We start from the raw sequence: 20,412 nt of genomic DNA on the forward strand, positions 1-20,412 counted from the left end.
GCTGGGGCACAAGCCTGTGAGTAAAAAGAACAGGAGTACTTGTGGCACCTTAGAGACTAATACATTTATTAGAGCATAAGCTTTCGTGGACTACAGCCCACTTCTTCGGATGCATATAGAGTGAAACATATATTGAGGAGATATATATACACACAAACAGAGAGCATGAACAGGTGGGAGTTGTCTTACCAACTCTGAAAGGCCAATTAAGTAAGAGAAAAAAACTTTTGAAGTGATAATCAAGCTAGCCCAGTACAGACGGAGTGATCTAGGCTGAGGTTGATGGTGGGATGGAAATTATTGAAATCATGGTGGAATTCCTCAAGGGCTTCTTTTCCATGGGTCCAGATGATGAAGATGTCATCAATGTAGCGCAAGTAGAGTAGGGGCGTTAGGGGACGAGAGCTAAGGAAGCGTTGTTCTAAGTCAGCCATAAAAATGTTGGCATACTGTGGGGCCATGCGGGTACCCATAGCAGTGCCGCTGACTTGAAGGTATATATTGTCCCCAAATGTGAAATAGTTGTGGGTGAGGACAAAGTCACAAAGTTCAGCCACCAGGTTAGCTGTGACATTATCAGGGATACTGTTCCTGATAGCTTGTAGTCCATCTTTGTGTGGAATATTGGTGTAGAGGGCTTCTACGTCCGGACACAAATCTGACATCAGGAATCATAATACTCAAAAACCAGTGGGAGAACACTTTAACCTGTCTGGTCATTCTATGACAGACCTGCGGGTGGCTATTTTACAACAGAAAAACTTCAGAAACAGACTCCAAGAGAGACTGCTGAGCTGGAATTGATATGCAAACTAGATACAATCAACTCAGGATTGAATAAGGACTGGGAATGGCTGAGCCATTACAAACATTGACTCTATCTCCCCTTGTAAGTATTCTCACACTTCTTATCAAACTGTCTGTACTGGGCTAGCTTGATTATCACTTCAAAAGTTTTTTTCTCTTACTTAATTGGCCTTTCAGAGTTGGTAAGACAACTCCCACTTGTTCATGCTCTCTGTATGTGTGTATATATATCTCCTCAATATATGTTTCACTCTATATGCATCCGAAGAAGTGGGCTGTAGTCCATGAAAGCTTATGGTCTAATAAATTTGTTAGTCTCTAAGGTGCCACAAGTACTCCTGTTCTTTTTGCGGATACAGACTAACACGGGTGCTACTCTGAAGCCTGTGAGTGATTTCCTGCTCCACAACAGACTTCAGGTGAGCTGGGGCAAGTCACTTAGGCCCCTCTCCTCACAGGCCTTTAGGCTCCAAATGTCCATTGACATGAGCAACTGTTGAGGATCTGGACTTCCCTCTCTCTCTCATCCTTCCCTCGGCTGCAGGATGGTGACATGGAGAGGACGGCATGACGGCCATCCCCACCTCACAGGCGAGATACAGTCAAGAAGACGGCCAGTCACTTGTTACCATGGTGATGAGCCTATTTAAATACATTGTATGGTCACTGTACCATGCCAATGACAGCAGCGGGATGAGGGCAGCAAGGGAAGCTGCTCCCTCCCTCTCCAACTGGAGAGACCCGTGGCCCTATCCCCTCCCAGGTACAGCCATCGCCAAGCCAATAGATGAGCTTGCGATGCTGAAGTGGTGGGTCACCTCTAGCCAATGGGAAAGCTTGCGGACACTCAAGGGGCGGGAACTATAGTCAATATCAGCCAATGATGACGTGACCTAGATACGTCCACACCCACTCCGCGAGCTCGGTGTTCCCCTGCTCTCTCCGGGTTGGTTAAGAGGCGAAGGAGGCGGGCTGGACTCATCTTCCATCCAATGAGAAGGCAGGGATTGTAACAGGTGCCTGGCTCAGCCTATTATTGCTGGCGTGGGTGGTCTCACTCCTTTCTTTACAAAATGGCGGCGGTAGCTCAGGTCTCGTCCCCGTCCCCATCCCCCGTCCCTGCTCCTGTCCCGGCAGCCCCAAGCCCAGCAGCCGTACCGCCAGTAGCAGCGACCCCAGCGGGAGGTGCAGCGCCGCCTGTGCCTCCCCCTACAGCAGTCCCGGGCCCGCCGGTCCCCGCGGCGCTGCCTGGCCCCTTCCCCGGCGGCCGCGTGGTCCGGCTGCACCCGGTCATCCTGGCCTCCATCGTGGACAGCTTCGAGCGGCGCAACGAGGGCGCGGCCCGGGTTATCGGGACCCTGCTAGGTAAGAACCCTCGGGATCAGCGGGGCCTGGCTCCTCCCCCTCCACCCCGTCTCCGGTCCCCGGCTCTCCCCCGCCCCCACCGCCTCTGGTCCCCCGGGGTCAGTGGGGCCTGGCTCTCCCCCGGCCTGCTGGGTTCGATGGCGGGGCTCAGTGTCGGTTTCCAGGCTTCCCTTGGCTAGTCAAGGCCCCCTCGCTCCCCTGGGTTCCACCTTGGCCCTCGCTGTAAGGGGAGCCTGAGCTTCACACCTGGGTGGCGTCTCAGGGTAGGGCCTGGGGTGCTTGAGTCTGCCCAACATCTCCCCTCAGTTTCACTCTCTGCTCTGCAGGCACTGTGGACAAGCTCTCCGTGGAAGTCACCAATTGCTTCTCAGTCCCACACAATGAGTCTGAAGATGAGGTGGGTGATGGCCTCGGCCTCTGTACCCTGAGCGTGTCTATCCTAGCACAGAGGAGAGTTGGGAGACTAAATGGCATGACAGTGAAACACTCTGAAGTCCTCAGGTGGAAGATGCTGAGTATTAGTGGGCTAGCTCACTTGGCTATCAGGATAGCTGCATGAGTGAGAACAATCTCATCATACTAATGTTTGCACTCCTTTCCTTCATGTTTCACCTTTTGCCTTTGGTATTCTGGAAGTCCTGGATCTGTCTGAGTCTCTCATGTGGCTCTAGAATTCACTACCCTTTGAGTGAGGTGTATGATTAGAAGAGTCTAGACATGATGTATGTTGGCAGGGTCTTTTGGTGAAATCCTTCCGCATTGTCCTAGTATACGGAGGGCAATGAAGCACTCGTTCTGCTTTCAGTGGGCTAGTAACTACTAAGGGAAAAGTCTTCTCTGAGGTCTAATTGACAACAAGAACCTTCCATTTCACTACCTGCTGCTAGAATTTAAGCACTCCTGCAATTGATTGCCTCATGCTGCTTTGTTGTGGTTTTCAGGTGGCTGTCGATATGGAATTTGCCAAGAATATGTATGAGCTGCACAAGAAGGTTTCCCCTAGTGAAATCATTTTGGGGTGGTAAGTCATCTTCCCTACTGCAAACATGTGACTTGTGCTTAGCAGTTATGTGGCCCCATTATGCACCTTGAAATACGGTACACTGCATTATAGACTTTGAATAAGCAGCATAGTTTGCTGAAATGACAGCTGGGGATATAGAATATAAACCTCAGGAAATGGGATATATTGTTTAAAAAAGGGAATAAAGTGTATGTAGTGGGGCAATATTTTCTGATACTGGAGTCCAGGAGCGGCGCCAGGGTTTTTGGTGCCCTAGGCAGGGGTCCTTCCGCGCTCCCGGTCGTCGTCGGCAATTCTGCGGCGGGGGGGGTCCTTCCGTGCTCCCGGTCTTCGGGGCACTTCGGCGGTGGGTCCCGGAGCGAGTGAAGGACCCGCCGCAGAATTGCCGCCGAAGACCCGGCGTGCGGAAGGACCCCCTGCTGCAAAATTGCCGCTCCCCCCTACCCCCCCAAATCCTGGTGCCCTAGGAGACCGCCTAGGTTGCCTAAATGGAAGCGCCGGTCCTGCTGGAGTCTTCTCCCAAGAGATTGTTGGAAAATCAGGTGAAGTGATATAGAGAACTGCACTTTGTAGACCTCTCAGGGGTGGAGTGTGGAGAACCTCATTAGGTCTCTTCTGAGGTTCTGTGAACCAGCTTTGTTTTATTCCTGAAGAAATTAATGCAAACCCTGACTCCTCTTCTCTTCAGAAGGCTGTTGTGGAGGCTAGCAGTTTATATACCTCAGTGAGGTCCAAGCTGCAATGAATTTAAGTTAATTATGTTTTGAAGATATTAACTGCAGGACAGTTAAAGCAGCTGGATTAATATAGTCCTGTATTTTTAGCTCTGATGGTCAGTTTATGGAGGAATTGGGTTGTAGCTCTTTACCTAAGAGCTTATTTTCCTATAATGTGCTTGGAATTACTTTTAATCAGAGAGCAGTTCAAAGCCTAATGATAAGTGCATCTAAATTCATGTATCTGATAGCAAAGTGCAATGATGTCCTGAGCAGATGGTACTCAAACTTTTCCCCTTCACATCCTGCTACAAATTGATCATGTGTTCAGAGCAGAGTTGTGGGCACATCACTGATCAATGGCAAATATCCCAGTATTTCTGAAATGTGAAGTGTTGGATGCCCAAGTCTCATGTTCTTATATTGTGTTTTCTAAGGTATGCTACGGGCCATGACATTACAGAGCACTCTGTCCTGATCCATGAGTATTATAGCCGGGAGGCACACAATCCAATCCACCTCACTGTGGACACCAGTCTCCAGAATGGGCGCATGAGCATTAAAGCCTATGTCAGGTATTTTGGGGAGATGGATCACGCTTTGGAAAGAAAGATCTGCAGTGGGATTATCAAAAAGGGACAGACTAGGGTAGGGAGGGATCTAGTTACTTGATTGTCCTAATTAGGGCAATGTTGTCTACTGGCTAGAACAGAGGCTGTGAACCAGGTCTCTCGATTCTATTCCCAGCTGTCTTTGACCGTGGCGCCATGCTCAAGTGATTTAATCTCTGAGATTCTGTTTTCCCATCTATACAATTGTATTAGTACTTGCCACAATTAACAAAGGAATGGCTTGACCTCCACAGATGAATGGTTAGTATGAATGGCACTTCAGAAGGAAATTGCAGATTATCTGAATGCTTGACTTTCCCCATTGAAAACTATATATATAAATGGGACAAGTGTAATAAATTTTGAGTGTTAAAGAGAACCCCTGGGAATCTCTAGAATTTCTCTAGACCAACAACTGTGTAACTACTATTACAGCTCCCCAGAAGTGTGAATGCAGTTCTTGGTGAGAATGAGTAACCTGCTCAGTCTCTTCTGCTTCAGTGTAGGGAAGGCAAACCAGATAAAGGGTTACTGTCCCCTTCTTTTAATAGGTTTGTCTGAAGAGCAGAGAAATGTAGGACTGGAAGGACCTTGAGATGTCCTCTAGTCCATCCCCTTGCACTGAGGCAGGCCCACGTATACCTAGATCAGTGGTTCTCAATCTGTGGGTCAGGACCCCAAAGTGGGTTATGACCCCGTTTTAATGGGGTTGCCAGAGCTGGTGTTTAGACTTGCTCAGACCCAGGGCCCAAGCCCTGCCACCTGGGGCCGAAGCTAAAGCTCGAGCCACCACACTCCCTCAGGGCCGAAGCCCAAAGACTTCAGCCCTGGGCAGCAGGGCTCAGATTACAGGCCCCTGCCCGGGGCTGAAGTCCTTGGGCTTTTAGGCTCTTCACCCTCCCGCCCCCCCAGCCCAGGACTGTGGGACTTGGACTTTGCCTGTCCCCCAGTCAGGGTGGCGGGGCTCCGGCAGGCTAAGGCTTCAGTCCTGCTTCCTAGGTTTGTGGGGTTTTTTGTTGTCGGAAGGGGGTCGGGATGCAATGAAGTTTGAGAATCCTTGACCTAGATCATCCAATTATGAGGATTCCAGAGCTTCCCTTGCAAGCCTATTCAATACTTAACTATCCCAGTTGTTAGAAATTTTCTTCTAATCTAACTCTCCCTTGCTGCAGATTAAGCACATTACTACTTGTCCTACCTTCAATGGATATGGAGAATGATCACAGCCCTTAACGTATCTGAAGACTTATCAGATTCTCCCCCGAGTTGTCTTTTCTCAGCACTAATCATGCCCAGTTTTTTAACCTTTCCTTGTAGGTCAAGATTTCTAAACCTTTGATCATTTTTGTTGCTCTTCTCTGGACTTTCCAATTTATCCATCTCTTTCTTAAAGTGTGAAACCCAAAACTGGCTGCAATACTCCTGCTGAGGCCTCACCATTGCAGGGTATGGCAGAATAGTTATCTCCCATGTCTTGCATACGACGCTCCTGTTAATACACCCTAGAATATTAGCCTTTTTCACAACTGTATCACGTTGGTGGCTCATATTCAGTTTGTGCTTCACTATCCTTTTCTGCAGTACAGTCTAGCCAGTTGTTTCCCATTTTGTATTTGTGTGTTTGATTTTTCCTTCCTAAGTGAAGTACTTTGCACTTGCCTTTATTGATTTTCATCTTACTCATTATGGTCCAATTTATCTAGATCTTCTTGAATTCTATTTCTGTCTTCCAAAGTGCTTGCAATCCCTCCCGGTTTGATGTCATTTGCAAATTTTATACGTATCCAATTCATTATCCAAGTCATGAATGAAAATACTATGTAGTACTAGGCCAGGACTGACCCCTGCAGGACCCCACTAGACATGCACTTCCAGTTTGACAGTGAATCATTGAAAAGCCATAATCAAAGAGCAATTATCAACCAGTTGTGCGCTCATTTGATAGTCATTTCATCTAGACCACATTTCCCTATATTCTTTATGGGAATGTCATACCATGTCAACTGCTGCCCCCATACCCAGTAGGCCAGTAACCCTGTCAAAGAAGGAAGTGAAATTGGTTTGGCATTACTTGTTGACGCATCTGTGTTGGCTATTACTTATGCTATGTTATGTAAATCTTGTCTTTTCTAGTGCTCCAATGGGGGTCCCTGGTAAGACCATGGGGGTGATGTTCACACCTCTTACAGTGAAGTATGTTTACTATGATACTGAGCGGATAGGAGGTAAGCTGGCTTGTTCTTCTTGTTGGTCCTAACCAGATATTTGGGCGCTTGATTTGCGTGTCTGGGGATCACGGGAATCTGCATCCCTAGCTTGCGTACCTGAGAGCTGCTTACAGAAGTCTTTGCCTTGGTGCTCAGTGCCTCATCCTCTTTGTTTCCCTGCTCCCCATATTAGAGGATTTCTTGTTGTTGTTTAGTGCTGATGAAATGGTGCTGTCAGAGTTCTGGGGATTGGTGAAAGTTGAAGTGGCCCAGCATTTTGGGGGCAGAGTGGCACAGATGTAGGAGTTGTGGAGTGAATGCAGAGCGTTGAGCTGTGGGGTACAATAGAGGATTGTGAATGGATTAGAAAATGGGATCTGGGAGGGTGGAGAAGAGAAACAACCAAGTATCAAAAGGTCAGGCCACAAAACCACTGTAAAGAAGCAAAGAGATTATAGACAAAATGGGAGCGATAAAGGCAAAGATGTCTGTTCCTAACATTAAAGACACTGGGGGCTCTCATCCTCGTGTCAGCAGTGGTCTTTTCTTTCAGAAGGCCGTCAGCCTTGATTACATACATGCCTAGTACTTGGCATGTTTTATGTGACTTCTGTTTCAATCAGAATTGACATGAGACAACAGGGAATTCCTGAGATTGTATATCAGAGTTTGGAGAATTATTTCATACATTCCATCTATTTGACAGCACTCTGTGTAGTCCAGAGGTCCCCAAACTGTGGGATGCAGAGGAATGTTTGGGGGGGCCCAGGCCAGCTCCCCTGGTGGGTGAGGACGGAGCACCACCCAGCTCCATTGCCAGCCCCTTAGCCCTGGCTGCCAGTCCCCTTAGCCCAGCGATGGGGGTCGGGGGCACGGACAGAGGAAAGGGGGCATGCAGTGTAAAAAGTTTGGGGACCACTGGTATAGTCAGTTTCCAATTTGTGAGAGTCTCTCCCAGCAACCTGGGAGAGAGAAACATACAGAACTGGAAAACATGATTGTAAAACCACAAAAAAAGGGGCATTGCTATTAACTCTTAGGAACTCAATTTCAAATTATTAGTGTCCCCTACTGAAGTGAGACTGCATATATCATGAGGCCAGCTTACAAATTTCTGATTACTGGATGTGAAAATGAGTCAGGGACATGCTGAAGACGTCATTGGGACTTCTTGGAGTGTATGAATTGCACAGTGAGGCTGTAACTGTACTAGGTGCCAGGAGGGCAGTATTGTCATTGCTTGGACCTGGGAAAAGGCTGAGCAAAATGTCTGGAATCCCTCATTCTTTTTCAGACCAAATAGTAATCTGATGCTTCTCAGGATGGAGGCCAAAACTTTCAAGTTTGGGTGCCTACAGTTTCATGTTTAGGCATTAAAGTGCTCTGATTCTTAGATATTCTGAGCACCTGCATTCTCCATTAAGGTCAATGGAACATGTGCCTGTGTCCTCCGTTGCTCCCCCATGTAGCTAATATATTACTACTGGGGGAATTCTGTGCCAAAAAAATAAAAATTCTGTGCACAGTATTTTAAAATTCTGCAAATTTTGTCAAAAAGAACACTACATAATCACACCAGTTTTAATTATTTTGGTGATTTATTTAAAAATGCCTGTCAGCAAGTATGTCTGACAACATAGACACACAAATTCCCTTAGGAGTAAAGAGTTTAATAATAATAATAAAAAAAAACCCTATGACAGCCGAGTTCCTGTTTCTCTGCCCCTTCTTCCCTACAGCCCAGCTGGGGGGATGGACACCCACAGCCTTTCCCTCCCAGAACCCAGCCGTGTGCCTGCCACAAGCCAATACATCTGAATCCCCGACCCCCCCCGATAAACCAGCCATGTCATCTCTCTCTCTCTCTCTCCCACCCCCCAACCCCGCCCAGGCCCAGACGCCAACCTCCCTACCCCTCAGAGCCCAGGGATCCAGACAGGGAGAGAGCTTGATGCTCAGTGCCAGGTTTGTGTGGAGTTTCCTGCACACCACTGCCTCCTTCCCTCAGAGCATGCTGGGAACTGTAGTTGCCTGGATCCCTGTAGCTCCCTCCCCATCCCCCTGACAGTATCTTCTATGTGCAAGCTGTGCTCTGCCATTTCAAGTAGCCCCTAGTCATGGTCAGCAGCACTGCAGTCCATCTCTGGTGGGGAAAGGAAATTCTGCACAAAAAGCACTACTTTCTGCAAAAATCTGCATTGCACAGTGGCGCGGAAGTAATATATATCCCTGTGGAAATGCCACATTACATTGGTAGTAAAGGCAGCACTGGAAAAGCATTTCCTGTTTTGCTGAAGCAGATGTCATCCTAGAAATTTCTGGGGAGTGGTTGGTGGCTGAAGCTGACCTTGTGCCAGCCAGTTTCTCAGCATCTCTCTCCTCACAGTTGATCTCATCATGAAAACCTGTTTGAGTCCCAGTCGAGTGATTGGCTTATCCAGTGACTTGCAGCAGGTGGGGGCAGCGTCAGCCCGGATCCAGGATACCCTGAGCACAGTGCTTCAGTATGCAGAGGATGTGCTGGTAAGGCTAATGTCTGTGTGATGCTGTGGCCAAAGGAGCTAATGTGATTCTGGGATGCATTAGCAGGGAAATCTTGAGTAGGAGTAGAGGGTTATTTTACATCTGTATTTGGCACTGTTGGAATACTGTGTCCAGTTCTGGTGCCTACAATTCAAGAAAGATGTTGATAAATTGGAGACTCTTTAGAGAAGAGCCATGAGAATGATTAAAGGATTAGAAAACATGCCTTGTAGTGATAACCTTCCCTTCGTTAAACTAAATAAATTGAGCTGCTTAAGTCCTGGGGGTGATTTGATTAATCTATAAATACCTACATTGGAACAAACATTTAATAATGGGCTCTTCCATTTAGCCAAGAGAGCTGTAACACAATCCAACAGCTGGAAGTTGAAGCTAGACAAATCAGACCAGAAATAAGGCTCACATTTTTAACAGTGAGTAACCATTGGAACAGTTTACCACGGGTCATAATGGATTCTCCATCACTAACAATTTTTAAATCAAGATTGTATAAAAGATCTGCTCTAGGAATTATTTGGGGGAAGTTCAGACCAGATCACACAGAATCTATGAATCTAATCCAGTTCATATAGGAGAGGGTGAGAGCTTTCCCTGCATTTGTATGTCTCAGCTCTTCCTGTTCTGTGCAGTAAGTTTGTTGTATCTTGCTCATTGTAAAATGTCTTTATTTTTATGGTTAGTCCGGTAAAGTGGCTGCTGACAACACTGTTGGGCGCTTCCTGATGGATCTTATTAACCAGGTGCCAAAGATTTCACCGGAGGACTTTGAGACAATGCTGAACAGCAATATTAACGTGAGTCCTGTTACTCAGTTCTTCTGGGTGTTTCATGAATACTGGAAATCTTTCGCCTCATGAGGAATCTCTCTGAGATCCACAGCAAATCTATTGTTTACCTGTCCCTGGGTTATGCGAGACGAGAGAGGTGTCTGTCCTTTTCCCATTTGTCAGCCTGGCTTCACAATTAACAAATGTTACTGAAATTAAAAATATATATGAAGGGAGCTATTCAGATCTGCCAGTACCCCCGCCCCCCAAACACTGAATAACAGTAGGAAGCATTAACCAAGCTTTCATAAGAACAGCCGTACTGGGTCAGACCAAAGGTCCATCTAGCACAGTATCCTGTCTTCCGATAGTGGCCAATGCCAGGTACCCCGAGGGAATGAACAGAACAGGTAATCATCAAGTGATCCATCCCCTGTCACCCATTCCCAGCTTCTGGCAAACAGAGGCTAGGGACCCCATCCCAGCTAAAGCCATTGATGGACCTATCCTCCATGAACTTATCTAGTTCTTTTTTTGAACCCAGTTATATTCTTGGCCTTCACAACATCCTCTGGTAAGGAGTTCCATAGGTTGACTGAGCATTGTGTGAAAAAATACTTCCTTTTGTTTGTTTTAAACCTGCTGCTTATTAATTTCCTTTGGTGACCCCTAGTTCTTGTATTATGAAGAGTAAATAACACTTCCTTATTTACTTCACACCAGTCATGATTTTATAGACCTCTATCATATCCCCCCTTAGTCATCTCTTTTCCAAGATGAAAAGTCCCCATCTTATTAATCCCTCCTCATATGGTAGCCGTTCCATAACCCTAATAATTGGTTGTCCTTTTCTGAACCTTTTCCAATTCCAATACCTTTTTTGAGATGGGGCAACCAGACCTGCATGCAGTATTCAAGATGTGGGCGTATCATGGATTTATATAGAGGAAAATTGATATTTTCTGTCTTCTTATCTATCCATTTCTTAATGATTCCCAACATTCTGTTGGCTTTTTTTGACTGCTGTTGCACATTGAGTGGACATTTTAAGAGAACTATCCATTTAGATCCCATCACTTTGTATGTACAGTTGGGATTGTTTTCCAATGTGCATTACTTTGCACTTACCAATGTTGAATTTCATTTGCCATTTTGTTGCCCAGTCACCCAGTTTTGTGAGATCCCTTTGTAACTCTTCACAGTCAGCTTTGGACTTAACTATCTTGAGTAATTTTGTATTGTCAGCAAAGTTTGCCACCTCACTGTTCCCCCCTCCCCCCCCTTCCAGAACACTTATGAATCCGTTGAATAGCACTTGTCCCGGTACAGAACCTTCAGGGACCCTGTTAGTCACCTATATTCAATGAAAACTGACCATTTATTCCTACCCTTTGTTTCCTGTCTTTTAATGAGTTACTGATCTGAGAGAACTTTCTCTCTTATCCCATAACTCCTTACTTAACCGCCTTTGGTGAGGAACCATGTCAAAGGCTTTCTGATAGTACAAGTACACTGTATCGACTGGATCACCCACGTCCACGTGTTTGTTGACACCCTCAATGAATTCTAATAGATTGGTGAGGCATGGTTTCCCTTTACAAAAGCAGTGTTGACTCTTTTCTCCAACATATTGTGTTCATCTGTGTGTCTTATAATTCTGTTTTTACTATAATTTCAACCAATTTGCCTGGTACTAAAGTTAGGCTTACTGGCCTGTAACTGTCAGGATCACCTATGGAGCCTTTTCTAAAAATCAGCATTACATTAGTTGTCCTCCACTCATCTGGTACAGAGGCTGATTGAAGCAATAGGTTACATACCACAGTTAGTAATTCAGTAATTTCATATTTGAATTTCTTCAGAACTCTTGGGTGAATACCATCTGGTCCTGGTGACTTATCACTGTTTAATGTATTACTTTGTTCCAAAACCATCTTTGACACATCCATCTGGGACAGTTCATCAGATTTGTCCCCTAAAAAGAATGGCTCATGTGGGAATCTCCTTTACATCTTCTGCAGTGAAGACTGATGCAAAGAATTCATTTAGCTTCTCCGCAATGGACTTTGTCTTCCTTGATTGATCCTTTAGCCCCTCAATTGTCCAGTAGCCCACTGATTGTTTGGCAGGCTTCCTGTTTCTTTTGCTAGTTGCTTTTCAAATTCTTTTTTGGTCTGCCATATTATCCTTTTACACTTGACTTGCCGGAGTTTATGCCCCTTCCTATTTTCCTCAGTAGGATTTGATTTTCATTTTTTAGAGGATGTCTTTTTGTCTCTAACAGCCTCTTTTGCACTCTTATTAAGCCATTGTGACATTTTTTTGGTCCTCTTACTGTGTTTTTTATTTGGGGTATACATTTAGTTTGAGCATCTATTTATATTCTTAAATAGTTCCTATGCAACTTGCAGGCATTTGTCTTGTTACTGTTCATTTTGACTTCTGTTTAACTAGCTTTCTCATTTTTGTTTAGTTCCTCTTTTTGAAGTTAAATGCTACCGCAGTGGGTTTCTTTGGAATTTTTTCCCCCTACAAGGATGTTAAATTTAATTACATTATGGTCGCTATTGCTGAAAGGTTTAGTTGTATTCACCTCCTGGACCAGACCCTGTTCTCCACTTAGGACTAAATCAAGAATTGCCTCTCCCCTTGTGGGTTCCAGGACTAGCTGCTCCAAGAAGCAGTCACTAATGGAGTCTAGAAATTTTATCTTTGCATCCCATCCTGAGATGACACATCCAGTCAATATGGGGAGAGTTGAAATCCCCATTATTATTGGGTTTTCTGTCTTCATAGTGTTTCTAATCTCCAAGCATTTCAGTCACCTACACCATTCTACTCAGGTGGTTGGTAGTATATTCCTGCTGCTGTACTCTTTATTATTCAAGTGTGGAATTTCTATCCATCTAGAGAGAATGGCATTTCTGTCTACATCGTGGAAGATGTGGTCCTTTCCCAGTCTCCAACAATCCCATTCTTCATGGCTGAGTATCTGATGTGAACAAGGATTCTTAGTAACTTGTCAGGTTAGGCTGAGGGAATGAGGCTCATAAAGAGAGAGGGCCAAAAAAGGCAAAACCAGGCTGGTGACTAGAGAAACTGTTTTTAACTAGTAACCAAAAATTGGAAATAGGAGGGCAAAGCTACCTGGGAGAGATGAGGGAACTTCTCAGGGCAGCCTTTTCAATAATTAAAGGCAAAGGAATCCTTCTTAAACTTGCTAGGAATTATGTGAATAACCTGAAAGCTATTAGATTGTTTTGAGACATGAAATATTTAGGACAACTGTGTAAATAGCCAGATCTTACTGCAGTCTGGACTTCAAAGATAACTGGCAACTGGGATAAAAGGTGAGATGCCTAATATTTTTGTCTAGTAACCTTAGGCTTCAGATTTTTTTTAAGGGACTATTTCTGTGATGTGTACGTTGCCCATGATAAACCTGCATCAGTACCACTTTGTTTTGAGCCCGTCAGCTCTAACAAGCTAAGCTGAGTGGATCCATTGCTTAGAGCATGGGACTGAACCAGGTTCTGTTCCCAGCTCATCTTCCCGTGATAAGTGGAGAGAGTCACAATTTCTATTCCTCAGTTTGCCCACCTATAAATTAGAACACCAACTCTTAAGTGTAATGTCTGTAAGGCACTTTAAGACCCTCTGTAAAAGTGGCAAGTGTTATAAGCAGGATCAGGCTAGTTCAGTAGTTGGATGGGAGGCATCCAGGGATCAGCTAGTTGCTGCAGAAGGTGGTGGTGTTGATTCAGTAGGAGCATTTCCTCAGAGTTGTTTTGATCCAGTATTCCCCCAAGCATTGCCTTGGAGGGGTGCAGGGCTGCTGAAGGTGCTATACCAACAAAGGCCCCGATCACTTTCCCTAAGGATAGAGTTGTTGACCCCCGTGTTCTAGCTAAAATGAAATACTGGTAGTTACATGGTCTCCCTTCATTTCCCCCTGCAGTTTTGATTGACTGGAGCATTCACATCTTGTCCTAATGCCCTGTGTAGTGGTGGTGTGTGCTGTTTAAACAACTGCTTCAATGAACTTCTGTGTAAGATGGTTTGGGATTCTTAAGATGAAAGTTGCTACTTCTGACTTGGATTGGGAATCAGGATATATGGATTTATATTCCTGATTCTCAGTGACTTGTGTGACTTTGTCCAAGTCACTTAACCACTATATGCCTTCTCTTCTCCATCTGTGAAATGGGGATAATGCTTGCAATGCTCGGAGCACTATAGATAAAAAAGCACTGTAAATTCAGAGTATTATAGGAATGCAAGGTATCCTGTATTGGTGAGTGAAGTGGAAACTAAGTTGTGAAGCCAACAGTGTCACTCTGAAGAATGGTGCTTGGCAACTGCACTGTTTTTGTAAATTGCTTTAATGACACAAATTCACATCTATCTGACATCACCACCTTCTCTTTTCTCTTTGATTCTCTTAATCAGTCTAACTGCTGTCCATTTCTTTTTCTCAGGACCTGCTGATGGTGACCTACTTGGCAAATCTCACTCAGTCACAGATTGCTCTCAATGAAAAACTTCTGAGCTTATGATGGACTCTCTGCCTTCTCTCACTTGAGAGCCTGAAGATACAGCAGAGCTACTCTCCCTACAGTCTGTTCTGCTACTGAATTTAGTTGGACATTAATGTAATTGCCTAAATGATTCAGTATTCCCCCATATCCCTCTGATTCCCACCTCTGCCCAAAAAAACCTTCCACTGTGGTTCAGATATTGAATCAAAACTGGGTGTGGGCCCATTATTGAAAATTGAATTGATGGCTACTCTTTAGGGCTCATGAGCTGCTGTCCCAGGTTACCCATTTATATGACAAACACAACTCCATTGTATTGTGAGGATTATTGATTCTAAATAAAAGTTCCATTCCACTGATAAGAGCGACTTTGCATCCATAGGTGTCTTCTTCCTCAATATGTGGTTGTAGTGTCTTTTAAAAAAAAAAAAAAAAAAAATCTCAGAAGAGGAAATTGTAGAACACATAGGAGTGCACCAAGTTCTATAGAGTCCCTATGGGGTCAATCGCTCTACTTTCCTTCAGTTCTGCATTTGTGCCTTCACGGTTACCAGAAGGCAGTTGGTCAGGGAAAACACTCTTCGTTACAGGTCTTCAGAACAATCATCCTTTGTCTATTGTTTCTATTACTATGGTGCCTGGGAGCCCTCATCATGGACCAAGACCCCATTGTGCTAGATACTGTTCACTGTTTCCTTACAGTAGCTCTTCCCTGGCACCAGAATGTGAGCAGGAGTGGTACAATCAGCTGTGAGTCAGCAGTCTATTGAACCTCACTGCTGCTGTGCATTTGGGGAAGAATGCAGGGTGATGGAATAAGGTGTTCAGAAACAAAGTAGGCATTGGGAATTGAAATGAGGTGAGAAGTGCTACTGGTAACTGAACTGACAGCTGAAAAGTTCTGAAGTCAGACCTGTCATTGAGCAAATGTATCTGCTAGGGTGCCTTTCTTGCCTGGTCATTTGTAAAAAATTAGCACACCAGATGTGATTCAAAGAAGACTCCAGTATGAATTTTTGAAGTTAAAATGAGCAAGAGGAGCATTGCATGGGCTTCTTCCTTTCGTGAGTCCTAAGACTATAATGCTGACTAGATTCTGTAGATTGGAAACTTCTCATGTTTCCTAGAAATTCTATTTCAATGCCCAGCAGACTTTCAGTTGGAGGAACTATAATGCTCTCTGATTTGCATCTGATTGCAAACCTGACTTTTCTCCAGGGTCAACCAATAATGTTTCCTCTGCGAGGCTGTTTAGCTGTGCTGAGGATGGCTTGTCTAATGAGACTCCTGCCAGAAAATACATTTTGTCATTTTATTGCATTAGACTGTAAATGTAGTTCAAGAGGAACATTGAAGCTAGTGTTGCATTGACTCCATCTGTGTTAATTTGTCAGATACAAATTCTGAAATGGGACGCAAATTACAAATCTGGCTCTTTAAGGTGGCCTGCAAAGAATTTTTAAACTGGGCTTGTCCTCTCTACTTCTGTATACTTGACAAAGGCCTGTAGAAGGTCATTGTGTTGATAGAGGATTGCTGAGTGGTCTCCAGGATATTTATTGTGCTCTAACATCTTAATTGAAAGCATAAAATGGCTGAATATTGAATCTGTAACAAAGGCTTCCTTATTCCAAACTGAAGTTAAATGTTGTTAAAACCAAAGCCAAGTTGTACAAGTCTGAACAAAAATCTATTTTCCCTCTTGTTTGCTCAATGTACACACGTTTAGCTCTTGTGATGTCACTTTTACTAGTTCTCCAATCAACATAGTCTCCCAAGATGACCTGAATTTCTAATGTAAGAAAACAAGCTAGGGGAGAGGGGAGGAACCTTTTAACCTTTCTTAATCATCATAAAGACGCAAAAAAAAGGACAAGGGCAATTTTTTTCCTTTTTGCAGTTCACTGTGAGATAACAATGCTGAAATAATCTTGATTTCCCTGATAGTGCTTTACAGGTTGAAATAACTAAAATCAATACAGTTTCATAAATGGAGTACTATCCACAGCAAAATTAAAATGCAGCGTTCTCAGAATGAAAAGGTAAGACATGAGTTACACTGTTTGAGGTGACTACAGTATACAAGCACTTTAAAATTTTGGCATGGTAATAGAGACACCTTAAAACTGGATGTAGGATTGGCTAATAAAAGCAACTGGCTTTGTGGGCTGTATTCACGTAGTACAGAGAGGAGACCCTTACCAGTGAGGGGCTGTATTGCTGAGTGGAGTTCCCAGAGAAGAGAGCCCAAGTAATGTATGGGGTCAGTTGGCCATAGAACTTAGTGCCATATTATTAAGTAGAGATGGAAAATTAATTTTCCAGCAGTTCCATTCATGCTTATATCCATCTTGGCTTTTTTTATAGGTTACTGGGTAACTCTTTTTCCTAAACTCTACTCCTTGGGTTTTCCAGTGATGGATTTTCTGTCCATATTTTCTAACCAATTTCAGAATGGCACCTTTTGTGTGGCAGTGCACCTTCTGTTCAAATAAAACCATGCATTACTGCAAATGTGATAATATTTAGTTAGACTTTTGCCTCCTTCACTATGCATCTTGGAAGAAAAGTTACACAACTCCTAGGAAGCAGAAGAGGTGGTACTTCTTGCAGAACTTGTAAAATGTGCAGAACACGTTCTTATATGTCTGGACAGTTGAAATTTCTTCAAACAAAACTTAGGGCATGGCTACACTTGCAGATGTAGAGCACTGTGTGTTAAACCAGCCCTCGGAGAGCACAGTAGGGAAAGCGCTGCAGTGTGTTCACACTGTCAGCTGCAAGCGCACTGGCGTGGCCGCACTTGCAGCGGCATTGGGAGCGGTGCACTATGGGCAGCTATACCACAGAGCACCTCTTCCCATTCTGGCGCTCTGGCTTGTAGGAAGAGGCAGGAGGGAGGGGCGGGGCATTCTGGGTCCTGTCCCAACGCCTCGTGATGCATGGCTTCGCATCCCAGCAATCCCTGTGATTCCGTCCACATTTGGTGCCATCTTTCAATATTTTACTGTGTGCTCTGTCTTCCCTTTCGGTCTGCGGGAATGGATCCTGAACTGCTGAGGAACATGCTGATGGGTCTTGCCAGCACGTCACGAATGGCAGTTGAGTTACTCCTTAAGCTTCAAACTAACAGTGAGGAGTCCGATGTCGACTCGTGTAGGAATGTGTTCCTCCCTAATCACAAGCCTTGAAGAACGGCAAACTGTTCCCTTGGCAGTGACGCAGGAGTGACCTTGTTCTAGCGCCTATGTTTGGGAAACTTATTTGGCTGATTTGATTGTTTCCTCGCAGCTGGCATTCACGCGCTCAAGAGATGGGTTCGTTATCTTATGTGCATGTATACTGCCTGGCTTTTCTATGCGCAAGATTTGTACCAATGAGAAGCGTTGTAAGCAGGGAAGTGTAAAGAATAAAAGCCCCAGGAAAAGTTCCTGGAGGTAGAGGGGCTTTTCGGCTACCACAGACCTGGTGTTCTGTTTCCTTTCCTGCGTTGTCACCACAGCTGGTGACCCCGACGTGACGACCCCATACTCACCGGCTGGATATGCCGAGCGCGCCCGCGGCTGTTTGCCGCCCCTTATTCGTGAGTATGGGGGTCGAACTTTCCAGTGCCCAGAAGGAGCACACAAGAGAGTTCAAGATTACACGGCAGCGATCATGCATCGTTGTCCCGGTCGCTCATATTGAGGACCCCCTAAGGGAAATAGACCGCCAGTGCCCCTGGTATCCGGACTGCAGGTCGGTATGGCTTCATGACTGGAAAACAGGTTGGAAACTTTGAGGGCATAGAGGAAGGAAAGGAGTAAGTAATTATAGGCATGGGGATTTCAAATCCCCAGGATGATAACTGGAACGGTAATATGTGTATGAGACAGAGTTTTTGTACCAAGGTGCAAAGCTCTCCTTTATTCTGCAGAATAAAGCAACTCCTCCTTATCCCTATCTGGCTGTCATTGGCTCTCAGCCAGGTGGACCCGATATTTCGGTAACAGTTTCTGGTGACTCCGCCGGGACTCTCCTGGCTCGGACATTGGACTCTGGACGGCTGCGGCGAACTGGGAACGGCGCCAACGGGGTGTTTCGCCCCTTTTCTCTGCTTCACCGCAGCCCCTGGGGTTCGTGCTCCGATAAGGTGAGTCCTAATAGGATAAGGAGACACTCTCTGGTAAAACCCTCTAAGGATAGCTCTTTGAATTATATGTTAAGTAAATGGCTTTTACCCGGTGTTTAAAAGGAAATAGTTACACCTTGTGTAGAAATTGATGTGGCTAGTGTTGTGGAAATTGAATTGTGGAAAACACGTGCAGTATATATTGTAGTAGAGGTATAAGAAATGCAAACCTACCAATATAGGTTGTGTTGTCTTGTTCAGATCACTGTAAGAAGTAAAAGGCAATCAAAAGTCCGGGAAAGTTAATTGTGTCCCTTTTTAAGTAAGAATCTTTAAGCCGTGGATAGCTTTGGATCTGGAAGCAAGCCAGAAAGCATCTGTATTAATGCAATTTTCTAACTAATAAGGTAGTAGCCACTGAAACCTGGGCTGCATATGAAACAAATACAAGGAAATATGTGGTGATTTCTCTGTTTTGCCTAAAATCAACAAGAGTATGTGTATATAAAGGAAATATTTTAAGTAATGACTGACTGCCCAGAAGGGGTAGACCTCGGTTCTTTTGTCTTTCAGATCATCAGAGAAAACGGATGCCAGCTGAATAGCATTCGATGTACCATGCATTTACTGGTACAATAGGAATTATTTTTGTGTTCTTTGTCCTGTCTTGTGATGTTTGTCTTGTGGCCAGAATTGATTTAATATTTTCATAGGACAGTCTAGCTCAAATTTAAATAGAAGGGTTAAATCAAAAAGCAGATACTTGTTTTATTCATCTTGGAATACAAAGTGTTTGGATAAATCAGGAAAATGTGATATACTAAAGTCTAATATATTTGCTTAAGTAAGAAAAAGAAACTTCATTGGCCAGATTTTTAATTGCAAAATTGTTGTTAAAATTTGCATACCAACAGTCTTTGGAAACAAGGACATGGAAGGTTAACCCACTCCCCATATTGCCCATGGGATCCTTCTGGCTACTTCAGATTTCTAGCCAGAGGGCTGGGGAGGGAGGAAAGCGATTGGACACCAGAGGTTGTACTGAGTGGACTCCTCAAAAGTGGGTGTGCTTGTCCTGGTTTGTTGCTCCAAAGCTCTGTAATAAAGTTATTTTACTGGAAGAGTGTACATGGCATACATTGAATAATAAGACTAATGTACTGTATAATGGCAATGTGTATGCGTTCATTGTTGGAAAAAAGTGTATAAGTGAAGAGTGAAAGTTTCCTTTGTAGGTTAAAAGAAGCCGAGAAAGGGAGAAGAGGAAAAAGCACGGAATGAGTTAACTGAGGAAAAAATAGCTAGCAAGCTCAGTCCAAAGATAAGACCTGGCTGACAGCCACGAAAAGGGGGGGCCTGAATGTGCCCAAACAACTGAGATTTGTAAAACAATGCCAGGCACTAATGAAATGTGTTAGGTTTTTTTCTCACAGATAAAAGAAGTGCTACCCAAAGACCCTAGCAGCCCTGCCGTTTATTGAAACAAGGAAACGGAGTCTATGTAAAGTCCATCAACGAAAGACTGCTTTGGCTCCACACTGGAAAGGCCCTTTCCAAGTCCTGTTAACCACCAACACTGCTGTGAAGTGCCAAGGACTGCCCACCTGGACCCATGCTTCTCACTGCAAAAAGACCCCTCCACCTGGAGAGGATTCTCCAGCTGCTAATCAGCCTATTTCGTCTTCTAGCTCTGCTGTGCCTCCTGGACAGCAGGGAAAGAGA

General features: G+C 44.6%; 1 protein-coding gene across 2 annotated transcripts; it reads left to right on the forward strand.

The window, feature by feature from the left end:
* The first annotated feature begins 1,847 nt into the window (after positions 1-1,847).
* On the forward strand, positions 1,848-14,941 carry EIF3F (eukaryotic translation initiation factor 3 subunit F). 2 transcript variants are annotated; one of them, XM_005285622.4, is made up of 8 exons: positions 1,848-2,172; positions 2,499-2,569; positions 3,114-3,193; positions 4,350-4,487; positions 6,657-6,748; positions 9,117-9,253; positions 9,955-10,068; positions 14,520-14,941. In XM_005285622.4, the coding sequence occupies exons 1-8, from the start codon at positions 1,881-1,883 to the stop codon at positions 14,595-14,597; spliced, it is 1,002 nt and encodes a 333-aa protein (XP_005285679.1). In that variant the 5' UTR covers positions 1,848-1,880; the 3' UTR covers positions 14,598-14,941. The 2 variants fall into 2 exon arrangements, with proteins under 2 accessions (XP_005285679.1, XP_023963756.1); XM_024107988.3 differs by lacking the exon at positions 4,350-4,487 and having other exon boundaries at positions 1,855-2,172.
* Positions 14,942-20,412: the final 5,471 nt, after the last annotated feature.

The sequence above is a fragment of the Chrysemys picta genome, chromosome 7, assembly GCF_011386835.1.
Source record: "Chrysemys picta bellii isolate R12L10 chromosome 7, ASM1138683v2, whole genome shotgun sequence".
NCBI lineage: Eukaryota > Metazoa > Chordata > Testudines > Emydidae > Chrysemys > Chrysemys picta.